Genomic DNA, 13,312 nt, shown 5'->3' on the forward strand with positions numbered 1-13,312 from the left:
CATTAATGGTGCTCGTAACAAACAGTAATTATTGACATAACTACTTCCTGTTTGTGATCATAATTGTAAAACTGGGGTTGAGGCTTGAACTTTATATCATACAGACAATATAGCATCAATGAAATATGCATTAGATAACATCATGTTCTTTCTTTTTGACAGGGAGCTCTGCAAATTGTGTTTTGCTGACATCTTGTGGACAACATGTTGGTATCTGCACACTGTTGGTTCCATGTACAAAAGAGACCGTAGTTACCACTGAAAATGTATTTTGTTCAAACGTTATGTCATCTTAGCATTTTTAATAGATTGAATTACAGAAATGTCACGCTGTCTGGTTATTATCCGTCAAGCCAATCCAAACAGGTAGGTCGGGACTCGTGACATAGGCTGTTTGGTGGGGTAAGTGCTGCATTGCGTCTGTTTTGATTTTGACAACCGGTGCAACTGGAAAAAGTTCGAGACTATCGTAAAGCACTGGAAGTTCAGATCATAGTTGTTGGGCCACTTCTCGTTTGTACGCCTTTCCCACAATTATAAAGTAGGCCTCTCTCATTCTAACATATTATTTCACAAATCATTCATTACTGACGTGTTTTGCATAAATGCACATTTTTGTCTTTTCTCGCGGTTATGGGCCAGAAATTCTCCCTGCTATGCAAAATTAGGATATGGACAAAATTTGTGTCCATTAAGCATCTCCTGCCTTTCTACCTATAGGTGACACTGTTTAACTGTTTGACTTCTCAATGTTGTCATTCCCGAGTGTAGAAGTAGTGGTACAAAGCGAACCATAATGAGACCAGAAGTTAGTTATCATGCCTCGAAAAATAAAAGCCAAAATGTTGTTATTTACATTGCGTCATCATAAAAACATCTCAAGATATTGTCATACTAGATCAACATACAACAAAGAGTAAAGACATTTCGAACCCTTTCTGTTTTCTTATACAAATAAGACTTCATCTTCTAACTGTATTAGAGGGCATAGGGAAGTTTCATTCATTGGCAAGGCTGGATTACCTAACTGATTACAATGAAATACACAAAAAACAACAAAAACATATAGCAAAACAACCCTGAAGATTCACAAAGCAACTGTAAGGAGACACAAAATGACATAACAAAATTGGATAAAACATATGTGCCATTCCTGTGAAATTTGTATTGTATAGATCAATAATTATTGCTGCCGGTTGTACGTGTAAGTCACATTTTAATGTTGTAGCTGGTTGTTATAAAGCTAATTTTAATCAGTGGATCATATCTTATTACCTGAATGCATGTTTTGTTCGTAGTATCAAGGAGGCCTCAGCAAAATGTCTTTAAAAAAAAAAATCTGAAACTTTGTCGAGTGAAGGTTTAAAGTGGATGGAAGCATTCAAGTACCATAAAATTGCACTCTTGTTATTGCTGGGCAATATAATGCTATTACTGTGTATCTTATTATGATATAAGAGCAGATATTTTCTTAGATTTTGGAAATCATAATAGCGTGAAATGGCATTAGTGCCTTCTCCTGGTTTGAAAGGGTACAATTCAGTAAAGTGATGTAATTTTCTGAATTTACCAAACTGTTTCAGCTGTTCTATAATATGCCTTTATTCACCTCGTCATCAGGACATACATTCCTGATGACGATTTATCAAAAAATATCATCCTGTAAATATTTGATTCGCGAAAGCGCAAATAATTATCACTTGTATTATCGAGTCATTAAAAAAAAATAATAATAATTTAAATGTTGTCCATTATCGCCCAGCCCTTAACTCTCGAACAGTCGTTAACAGTAAATATGACAGAAACAGCCCACCACGTCGGGTCGCTTTCTGTGGTTTTATTTTGAAATGCAGCACCGGAAGTACGCTCGCGTATTAAGTCCGACGGCGGTTGCGGCTGTGAGGTCGCGTGACAAATTTCATTGGAACTTTCAACGGCCAGGAAAGACTGATGTTTCCTGCTTCTCTCGTTTGTCAGAGAAGCTTATGAGCAGCGAGACAAAACACAAAAAAAGGAGACAAGTTTAATTTTGAGGGTTTTTTTGGGGGAGGGGTCTTTTGTCGGGGAAAATGTTCGCTGCGTTTGTAGTTTAAAAGCTGCAAAGCGAAATATCACCACTCAACGGGCGAGATTAAGAGGAACGCCGCATCAACAGACTGTAAGGTACGTGATGTTCACGTCAACGTCTCCGCTAACGTCGACTAGCTCTCGGGTCACGTTTACTTCAATTTAACCAGCTTATTACTGGAAATTGAAGTTTTACGTAAACGCTGGTTGTCGAGAGCGATAACTGCTCACTTGCCGTTTAACCTAATGTGAACTTTTGAATGTCCAGAAAATAAAAAAATAAAAAAAACTTCAACCCAAGCCGGAAAAAAAAAAAAAAGGTGTAAAAACAGTCACGTTAGCGACTTGACGAGGTACCGACCCAAGACGAGCTGGGAGTGTATGTAATTTAATTTAAAAAAAAATATATATATATACAGTTTGTATTAGTGTGTGTGTGTGTGTGTGTGTGTGTGTGTGTGTGTGTGTGTGTGTGTGTGTGTGTGTGTGTGTGTGTGTGCTCCTCCCTCCTCTGGCTCATTTTTTTCCACCTCTGTCCTCGCTCGAAGAAGGTAAAAAAAAAAAAAAAAATGTCCTGTAATACACGTGATATGTGCTGAGATTTGAAAGTTGTCCCGGTGTAAGTACACCCGTGGCCTCAGGTGGAAATATATATATATATATATTGTGAGCTTACGAAATTGTTCTGCCGAAATTAAACAAAAGTAGCAGAGGACTTTTCAACAGTGTGTCCTCCACCTCCACATACTTTTTTTTTTTAGTCTGATTGTAGAAATCATGGCTCACACTTAAGTAGCTGAATGTCTACCTCGGATGTTGATTCAGCTGTTTGGTAGGACTTAGTGATGGTGTTTTGTTTTGTGATCATGTGATGCTGTCACATTTAATTTTTTTTTTTTAAAAAAGCACATTTGCAGTGACAAAAAGGATGCATTTCTTCATAAGGGTTTCGCCTCTGGTTTCCACAGAATATATTTAAACGTGTGGAAATCTGCCTTCTTGTTTCCTGTGATTTGATGATCTGGTTCCTCAATGCACACAGGTGGCTATGAGTGACGTATTTTCTTCGACAGGAAGACAGGTTTTTATGTTACAGAAAATGCCGAGATGTATTTGATGGCGTCTCATCTCATTTATTGAGAACTCTGCATTTGTGATAACCGTGGCGGGGTATAATTAAAAACAAATACCAGCCAGCATTAAATCACCTGACGGGCAGAGAAGCTGCATGCTTCAAAACAGGAGCATTTTGTCATTTTCCCATTTTCTGCAGCCGATGAGCCTTTAATCGCGTCAACACGCAAACAGATTCAGACTTGTTTCTAAAAGGAAGTCCGTGCCGCTGCGTGCAGACTCTGGACGTCTGTTTGTTGTCTGGACCGTCAGGTTAGGGTAAGAATTTGCTCAAATGCTGATGTCAGTTGCGCAGATCAGGGTTGACTGAGTTCGTGCCCCTCCAGCTTCTCCAGCTGCACTTCCTCAATCAGAGATGTGTGTCTGCTGCATTTCAATTAGATACTTCTAAATTAGATAAGTAATTATACGTTTTCAGTTTTAGCCCACACCTTACAGATATCTTTGCCTGAACTATGTAGATTTAAACATTTCAAATGTACCTGAACAGATTTTAATGCGTGAATTTGTTTCAATACATCCATTAAAACTACTCGTGTGTGTAACGTCATATAAATCTTTACACACATATGAGGTTAAGAAGAACTGGTTTAATTAAAGGTTATAAATGATTCTCTCTGTTCACGTACTGGCTAAGCCGTCCATGTGAAGTGATCCCCCAAACCTTTTCATGTGTAGACACACTTCTGATTGAGCTTTTATGTTGGATTTAGTGTGACTTCTGCTTTGTTTCCTCTCTAAAAGTCCATGACATGCTCGATTCAGAGCCACACACAGAAATAAATGTGTTCAACATCCCAATAGGATGTTCATTGGCAAGGATGTGTATTTGAGCTAAGCAGGAAGAATGCTATTTTTGATCCCGTGTAGTAGCCCAGCGTATTTGTGCCTGTCAGCACAAGTTAATTCATGTTGCGGTGTGAATGCGAGGCATGCCGGGCTTTAAACTGCAGTGAGGGAATGTGCTTGACTTTAATCTTGTTTTTTTTTTTTTTTTCATGCTCACGCTGCCTTTCAAGCTTTGTTTTCAAACTTTATAACCAGCGTGACAATGTCTGTTTGCGGGTGTGGTGCTGCAGCATTCGGTACGTAGGAGTAGCAGTGTCGGCTCGAAACGCAAGTTGCACGAGACGGTTATAGGTTGTTCTCCCCTTCAGCAAAAATATTTCTGGAATGTAAAAAAGCGGGTCCTACCCAGTGACGAACCAAGCCAGTTCACCGTTAAAACAGACACAGATGTGGGGCAACTCGGGCGAGTGCCCAGGCATTTTTGGTGTATGCCAGCCACATTTGCACAAACTTAAGATTTAAAAAAACACAAAATGAAGTGTTTCTGTCCTGGGTGGCTGATAGAGGAGAAAAATATGGTAGTCACAGCCAAAACATGTAGCTGCCGTTGACTTCCTGCAGTGATAACATTTTTATGGTCCCGTTTTAACCAGAGCTTTAAGCGATTAGTCGAGCAACAGGTAATTAATGAGCAACTATTTTGCTCTTTGTTTCTGTACATTTTCAAGCACAAATGCAGCAAATCTGCCTGCAGCTTCACAGATGTGAAAGTGTTTCTGCATATCTGTCTTCTATCGTCAAAAAAAAAATCGATATATTTGGATTTTGGACCGTTGCTATGGCAAAACACGATACATGAAGATGTCAGCTTGGTGATGGGCTTTTAATAAACTTAACAATTTATGTAACGTGAAAATATGAAACGTTTTAACTGTTTCCGCATACGAGGGAGATGAATTGTTGGCGCAAAAATGTAAACGCTGGTCTATTTTTCAGGTTGTCCTCATGAATGCGGGTGAAAGTGAAACCAAAAGAAAGTTTTGACGTGGTAACAAAAGAGAAAGAAGGGCTCGGGATGAAGAGGGCCTGAAGGTCCCTCTGACTGCACACATGCATTTTAAAGAGGGCCGCTCTTTTACCGTTTCGCTCACCCCAACGTGAGCAGAATGAGATATCCCTTCAGGATGCATTCAGGATCAGCGTGCAGACAGAGAAAACTGACGCAGGGCTGGTTTTCCTTGTGTTTTCAGCGAACAGCCTGCGAGATGGAGGCTAGAAAGATAAAAACGACCCAACAAACGACGCTGACCTCATCGACATCAAACAATGGACGAGTGAGAGCAGCAGACAAAGAGCTTTATTGTAAAACAAACAGACGTTACATAACACATGGAGAAGGATATGCCTCTCTGTGCGATTTAATGAGATAACTCAGTGCTGAGTATTTATTACAGCACACACTGATAGTTTTCTAACAAGTCACCTGTTTGGTTGAATACAGAAGACAATATATTTTACAAGTGATTATAATTCACTCAGTAGACTTTACAATAGTATAGAAATTCCCCTTCCTCATCGTCACTGAACCGAGGCGTCGACCTTTTGTTAACATGGGAAGGAGTTAATTGCACTTCAGCAATGAACTTTATTTATTTCCCTCTGCGTGTTCAATCCATTGTGTAACTTCAGCTTCAAAGACCCCTGCAACTTCATTTAAAAATACCTTTCTTCTGGCAGAAAAGAGCAAGAATGTCACATACTCAGCATGTATGAGAGCTGGTGTGTGTGACTGAGTGTGTACTTGAATGTGTTCATATGTTGGCGTGTGTCTGTGTGCGAGAGAGACAAATGCACACGGAAGAGGCTGCATAGATGCACGCACTTATTTGTCTACCGGTGGATAACAGCGCCACAAACACCAAAACAAGAAGTAGAACAGAGCGTTTCACTGATATGTTCTGTCGGGGGAAAAGTGTTATTTTATTGAGAATAGTGAGAAGAGAGTGAGGATGTGATGTTCATGCTCATAGGAAGGAGTGAGTTAACTGGTTTCCCAGGAGGAGGGAACCCACCTGCTGTCGTGTTGCAGCTCACTGAGCGGCTTGTTATTGTCAGGACCTCCAAACAAGGTTTCAACTGGACGTGCTTTTAAAGGCAAAACCGTTGAATCTTTTTCACACTAAGAGGTAACATATTTACACAATGGCCATTTGTGTCTTTAAATCTGGGCATTTGTATTCCAAAGAAAAAGAAAAAAGACTTAATTCTTTGAGTTTTTGTTAACCGACATGTGAAAGTAAAACATGGCAATTCAATTTTTTTTATTTAGGATTTTATACACTTTATTAATCCCCGAGGGGAAATTTCTTTACTACAGCAGGGGGGCTCTCAGGGGGGAGATGCTGCAGCAGGCTGCCACTAGCGCGGCGCCAGGTAACCTGACCTGAGGTGCATGTTTTTGGATGATTTCCATCAGTTCCAACAAATGCAGTTGTGCTGCTGACAAATGAAATTAGTAATAAACTGTTTCCATTATTTTACGTGGAACTGGGACATCAGCACCATGTGTGGTACTTGCAGGCGAAATCTTTTCTGCCACCGACAATCGCAGCTTGAAAAACGCAGCCACTTCAACATTTACCAAAGAAAGAGAAGAGGGATTGAGGATTAATTGATGAGCTGGTATGATAAATTAAGGCCAATATCGCAGCTCCTGCCACTGATCATAAATCAACCGGACTACAATACAGCTCACATCAAAGAACTACCGTACAAAACGCGATCTAATTAATGACTAAAAACTGCTTATGAATTTGGAGTCATGGATGAGCATTGCAGGCTGTCATGTGTAGAGAGCACAACACCAGTTTCACTTCCTGAATCACAGAGTGCTCTATTGTTTTGCTCTTATGCAGCAGTGAACCAGGATGGAGACTGGCCAGTTCTATACTTGAAGCCTTTTCCCGGAGGACACCTTACTTTATCACCCTGCACCTTTGAATGCTGATAGCTCCTAAGATGGAGGAGCAATCCAGTCTCCCCAATGTCAGCATACCCTGCCACAATGAGCAGAGGGACAAGAAAAAGCGTTTTACAGTACGTACATTTGATTCATGTTTACTTTGCAGGAAAAATGAATCTGTACAGATGATTGTTTCAGAGTTTGGTTGTGAAGCATTACAGGTCAATAAATGTTACTGCTCTAAAATCAGCATAAAATCATATTCGGGTCATTTATATGAACACGCTTTGCCTTTTTTTTTCTTTTTTTTTTTTTAGGTTTACAAAGTGATGGTCACTGTTGGACAACAGGAATGGTTTGTCTTCAGACGATATGCAGAGTTTGATAAACTCTACAACACAGTGAGTGATGGAACAACTCCTGTTTCATTTTATATCCAATGGGGCACCTGACACATTACCATAATTTGATTCACAAGACTTTGGTTGCTTTAGTCTTTGATTCACCAGGTTGAGCGTCATGCTGTTCACATTGGCATTCAGAGTAATTACAGACTTGTGATCATACATTTTTTTTCCAACCTCTGACATCATCTTCTCTTTTATCACAGTTAAGGAAACAGTTTCCATCTATGACCTTGAAAATTCCTGCAAAGAGGATATTTGGAGACAACTTTGATCCGGGTAAGTGTTTGCACTACGCTGAAGTATAAACCTTGTATCGGATGTCAAAAGAATAAATGCAAGTTTTTGCTTGATCTATTTTCTAGTGTTTGATTGTATTTTTTATTTTTATTTTTTTATACAATATATGCCAACAGAGTTCATCAAGCAAAGAAGAGCGGGTTTGCACGAGTTCACCAAGCGAATTGTTTCCCATCCTCAGCTTTGCAACCAGTAAGTATTGGTGCACTCACCGTCATTATATTACATTATATCATTTATATTTGCTGGCTTGTTTTAAATGGTTTGAGAGATCTGAATCCAGAAATCTATTTAGATCAAATTTGTGTACTTGGCATCAGATGAAATCATGGAGGTCTGCTTTGTTTGCTGATGCTGTTTGTTTTATTTAACTGCTTGGTCCCTCTTATACTTTGCAGTCCCGATGTGAGGACCTTTCTACTAATGGACAAAATGCAACACTTCTCCGATGCCTCAGAGGATGAAGATGACAGAGTAAGTAGCCAGTGAATCACCTTTGAACAGTTTTGGTGGATTTTTTTTTTTTTTTTGTGTGGGTGTGCGTGTGTCTGAGCTTTATCCTTTCTTGGCTAAACTAGATAACGTTTTTCTCTGCTGTTTAACAGAGCAGCTCTACCTCCAGAAACATTAACCTGGGACCATCTGCAAATCCACAGTATGTTCACTACTCAAATGCATTTTTTTTTAATGATTTATAACTTTGCAGTTGTGTATTCATGTCAATTTTCATATCAGTAAAGTTAAAGTGATGTCATCTTTATTTCAGAGCCAAGCCCACAGACTTTGACTTTTTAAAAGTCATAGGAAAAGGAAGCTTTGGGAAGGTTTGTAAACAATACAATCCCAGAAAATAGACTTTTGTTCTCTTCATCCTGAAACCAAGTCGGTGAATCTGTAAAAAAGTATTGTCTGAAGTGCAGTAGTTTCTCAACATAGAAAAAAAGTTTTACAAATAAACATGTGTAGAAATACAGTGAAATGAGTTGAGTGAAATATTTTGAACTAACATGAGTTATGTTAAGAAACCTTTTCAAATGTGTTTGTATAGTTTTCTATTGGGGAAGCAACAAGTTTTAGTTCTGCGTGTGTTGATGTAGGAAGTGAGAACCAGATTGGGAATTATCCTGGTTTATGGTGTTGATTCGATGTTTAACATGCTGTGTCTTGCTTGCGATGCAGGTTTTCCTTGCAAAACGAAAACTTGATGAAAAGTGTTATGCAGTCAAAGTCCTACAGAAGAAGGTCATTCTCAACAGAAAAGAGGTACCTTTATCTCACCTTAACAATGACACACAACCTTGATCATATCAGTATTCTGCCATGCATATGTTTATGGTAATCTTTATTCTGAATTATTTATTTTCCTATCAGCAAAAACACATCATGGCAGAACGCAATGTGTTGTTGAAGAATGTGAAACACCCTTTCCTGGTCGGGCTTCACTACTCCTTCCAGACCGCAGACAAGTTATACTTCGTCTTAGATTTTGTCAATGGAGGAGAAGTGAGTTCTTTCAGTTTTGCGAATAATGTGATCACACAGAAATGAGTCATAGGATCAAGAGCAGTTGGGAAAGGCAGTAACCCTAGATATATATATATACAAAACAATTTTAAAGAACTATCTCTGAGCTGTACTTTTCCTTGTTGACACACCTCTGACATTTTTATTGGCGGTTACAACATTACACAGAAGTAAGAATGCTCTTCAGTGTGACTTCCTCTTCAGATCTTGAAGTGTGATCAGTCTTTTTAAAGCTGCCATGTGTGACTGTGTGAGAATGACTAACTACAATCTGGATCTCAGTAAATATGCTTCTTGCCCTTCTGAGCAAGATGACTACAAACACCCCAAGATAAAAATGAATTCAGATCATTATTTACATTTTCCAGTCAGTGTGAAGTCACTCAATCTAAAAAATTTTTTTTTTAAAGTGATCATTATAAATGGATATTAATCAAAAAAATATTAATAAAGAATTCCCTGTAAAATTTCCATTTCAGCTTTTCTTTCATCTTCAAAAAGAGCGGACCTTTCCAGAGCCCAGAGCAAAGTTTTACATTGCTGAAATGGCAAGTGCACTGGGATACCTGCACTCTCTCAACATTGTTTACAGGTACGCTGGGGGTTAATTTAGTGTTAAGTTTATGAATGAACAAACTGAAATATGTCTTATCAGATAGACAGATCAAAAAAATATGTCAAGTCTGTGAATACAAATCAAATAAAGACACACAATGCCATCAAGCTTACAAACTTAGAATTTAGGCAAAATGTACATAAAACGCGTGCGATACATACGGGTGTCATTTACATGATAATGCTTCAAAATAATAGATTTACAACTATACCCATATTCATGTTTCTCCAGAGACTTGAAGCCAGAAAATATCCTTCTTGACCATGAGGTGAGTGTTCATGTTTGTTACTAATTTTTTTTATTAGTTAAACCCTAAATATACCTGCACTGCACTCCACCCAATTTTACTCATGTTTTGTGTATAGCACTACCATACTCTAAATAATGGCTTTTCATTTATAACATTTCCATAAATAAAATAATGATATATTCATGAGACGCGTGTCATTTTTTTTTTTTTCCCCAGTCATGATTGTACCACCAGTGTCATTTGTAGCTCCAGCTGAACAGAATGCGTGTGATTGGATTAGGTCTTACTCATGATTTTCCTGCCTAGCCTTTTTGAGAAAACGAAGGGAACGGTGAATGGGTCTGACTGAGCTACGCTGCAGCCAACATTCCTTGTCAACAATAGAATCCAAAGTCCCGGGGGATAATGAGCTGCTTGTGTGGCACATGTTATCTAAAAACGTTCCTGTGTCCTCTCTTTAAAGGGGCACATCGTTCTGACGGACTTTGGATTGTGCAAGGAAGGCATTTCCCAGACAGATACCACCACTACGTTTTGTGGAACACCTGAGGTATGGGTGTTCACGTGTCCGCTGACGGCTAATTTTCCTCCACGACGTCCCAGAGAAGTCTCACGTTCAGTGACGAAATAATCATTATAAGCCTTGCTTGTGCAAGTATGAATGTATTCCAACGTCCTATGCTGCTGTATGTGTTGGGTATGAGTCACATTTTTACAGGCAGGAAAATAAGACTTTCGTGAGCAAAAATAGTAGTTGATAAATATTTGGCGGGTATATTTTAAGCTCGAAGCACAATGACAAAGTTCATGTCATATTATTATGTCTCTGTGCTTTTTTGTTACCAGTACTTGGCTCCAGAGGTCCTGAGGAAGCAGCCGTACGATAACACGGTAGACTGGTGGTGTCTGGGTTCTGTGCTGTATGAAATGCTCTTTGGCCTGGTGAGTTGTTTTTTTTTTTCACTTTGAGCCCACTTCTCCACAAATAACTCAAATTTTTGAAAATCTGTTTCAGCGCTGACTGTTGAATTGTCGCACTTTGCTGCCGCACTCACCGACTCACTTCCATGCTTCTACTTCTCGTTTTTTTTTCGTGGCCCAGCCGCCATTCTATAGCAGGGACACACACGAGATGTATGACAACATCCTCCACAAGCCGCTGGCGAAGCGTCCGGGTGCATCCAACACAGCCTGGTCTCTCCTCCAGGGCCTGCTGGAGAAAGACGGCACAAACAGACTGGGGTCCACGGATGACTTTGTATGTGGGGTTATTTTAATGCGTGATCGCTGTCTGTGTACGGCATCATTTTCTATTGTTGAGCTCCCTCTGGTGGCTCTTCTGCAAATACAACGCCAATGCTGCTAAAACATTACAAATGGATGTCATGTATGAATTCTACTAAACTTTTTTGTAGTTCAAAATGACTCACTCGTGGATTTATTCCCTATTTTTTTTTCAGAATGAAATTAGAGCACACAGCTTCTTCTCTTCCATCAACTGGGATGACCTTGAACAGAAGAAGATCCTTCCCCCATTCACGCCTAATGTGGTAAATATTTTCTCTTCTCCAGTAGTTGGAACTTCCTGAGTATTGTACAGGAAACTTTTCATGACTGCATCTGATTTTAAATGCATAATTCACCTTGCTTTTTGGGGATACAGATTCAGAATAAGTTATATACTGTATTTAATCGTGCTGTATTTACACCCTCTCACGAAAGTCACTCACGTGTACCTGGTTGATATTATGCAGTTTAGTTAGAGGGGCTAAAACACCTGCGTGGGGATGCAGTATCACCTGTACAATCACATGCAAGTCATGTAATGTTGAAAAAGTGTGGTACATTTCAAATGGGCTCCTCTCAGCCAGACTGATTGAACACGATAAGCCTCCCGTAGGTGAGATTTACTGCAGGGTTGCATTTGATTGTGCGAGACTGCTCAAGTGTTTCTAATTAACAGTAGAGGTTATCTAATTAAGTACCTTCTTTTCCACTACTGCTGCATGTTTATAGACTTCATTTCATGTACTGTTTTGGAGTTTCCTCTTTTTAGACTTCTGGTTGTTGATTCTTGGATTACAACTAATTTGATGTCTCCTAATTTGAATGAGTTGTACACATTATATTATATACGCTTAGTTGTTTTATGCCTTTTGAAGCGCATTGCAAAATCAAGATAACGCTTTTTGTCATCAAATTTAGTCGCCGTAATGAATACGCATGTGTTTGTTCTTTGAATGCTAACGTGACCCACGCTTGTCTTCTCCCATGTTTTTACAGAGCTCTTTCTGTGATATCTCGAACTTTGATCCTGAGTTCACAGAAGAGATGGTTCCCAACTCCATCTGTTGGTCTCAAGAACATTCCATAGTCAATGCCAGTGTTATGGAGGCTGATGACGCCTTTGTGGGTTTCTCTTACGCCCCGCCTTCTGACGACTCTTTCCTATGAAACATCCCCAAGAGGTCTTCAATTGCCTTAACCAGTAAAACATTTTTTGTCTAAAGGGAAGAATTTATACCATGGATTAACTTGTTCAATGAAGCCAAAGCAAGCAGCTGAGAAGGATCTGCACTTAAATAAAATTTTGGTTGGAACGAGATGTGCCACAAAGTCTTTATATTTTACCTATTTGTATTTATATAAATATCTATGTATACATAACAGATAATATTTTTTAGAATTAAGAACAGATCTCTATTGGTGGTTACTAAATGAGCTTTTACAAAGCCCTAAATTTGTCCCTTAAATGAAATCAATAAGCATTTTTTTTTTTTTTTTTTTTAAACTTGAACAATTCACTGGACTTAAAATGACACCGTTTGACTGTCAGAGGGATTTGGGTTTGTCATGAAATTACTGTAAAAATAAACTTGTGTAACATTTATTTTACTGAGCTGAAAATAGGGATTACTAGAGACCACTGAATAAAACATTTTGGTTTATATGTCACATTTGTTTTTAAAAAAAAGGATTTCTTCTACTTCCTTAGTTACCTTTGAGGTGTTTTTTGCAAATACTGATTGAATTGTTTTTTATTGGGACTATTTGTGCTTATTTTTCGCTATTTGCCTTAACACATTTATTCATATTCGAAATCCACAATGCTTTTCTTCGCCTTGCAATTACGTAGGTCTATACTCATGCAGAACAATAAAACAAAAACAAAAAAATCTAAGAAAATAGCCTGGCTGTGTCTGTGTATTTTCTTTGTCCACTTTGTAATGGTTTTACATAATCTAATCACTCTTATTAATAACCCC

General features: G+C 38.8%; 1 protein-coding gene across 1 annotated transcript; it reads left to right on the top strand.

Moving 5' to 3' along the window:
• The first annotated feature begins 1,921 nt into the window (after positions 1-1,921).
• On the top strand, positions 1,922-13,232 carry sgk3 (serum/glucocorticoid regulated kinase family member 3). The gene is made up of 17 exons (XM_069703667.1): positions 1,922-2,163; positions 6,906-7,086; positions 7,270-7,353; positions 7,563-7,635; positions 7,773-7,848; positions 8,055-8,130; positions 8,262-8,311; positions 8,423-8,480; positions 8,836-8,919; positions 9,028-9,159; positions 9,660-9,772; positions 10,028-10,064; positions 10,510-10,596; positions 10,893-10,988; positions 11,149-11,304; positions 11,507-11,596; positions 12,330-13,232. Exons 2-17 carry the CDS (start codon positions 6,991-6,993, stop codon positions 12,498-12,500), a joined length of 1,479 nt encoding a protein of 492 aa, XP_069559768.1. The 5' UTR covers positions 1,922-2,163; positions 6,906-6,990; the 3' UTR covers positions 12,501-13,232.
• The last annotated feature ends 80 nt before the right edge of the window (positions 13,233-13,312 follow it).

This window comes from Brachyistius frenatus, unplaced genomic scaffold, assembly GCF_029030835.1.
Source record: "Brachyistius frenatus isolate BFR_SWC_R1_liver_20210118 unplaced genomic scaffold, ASM2903083v1 Contig_47, whole genome shotgun sequence".
Lineage (NCBI taxonomy): Eukaryota > Metazoa > Chordata > Actinopteri > Embiotocidae > Brachyistius > Brachyistius frenatus.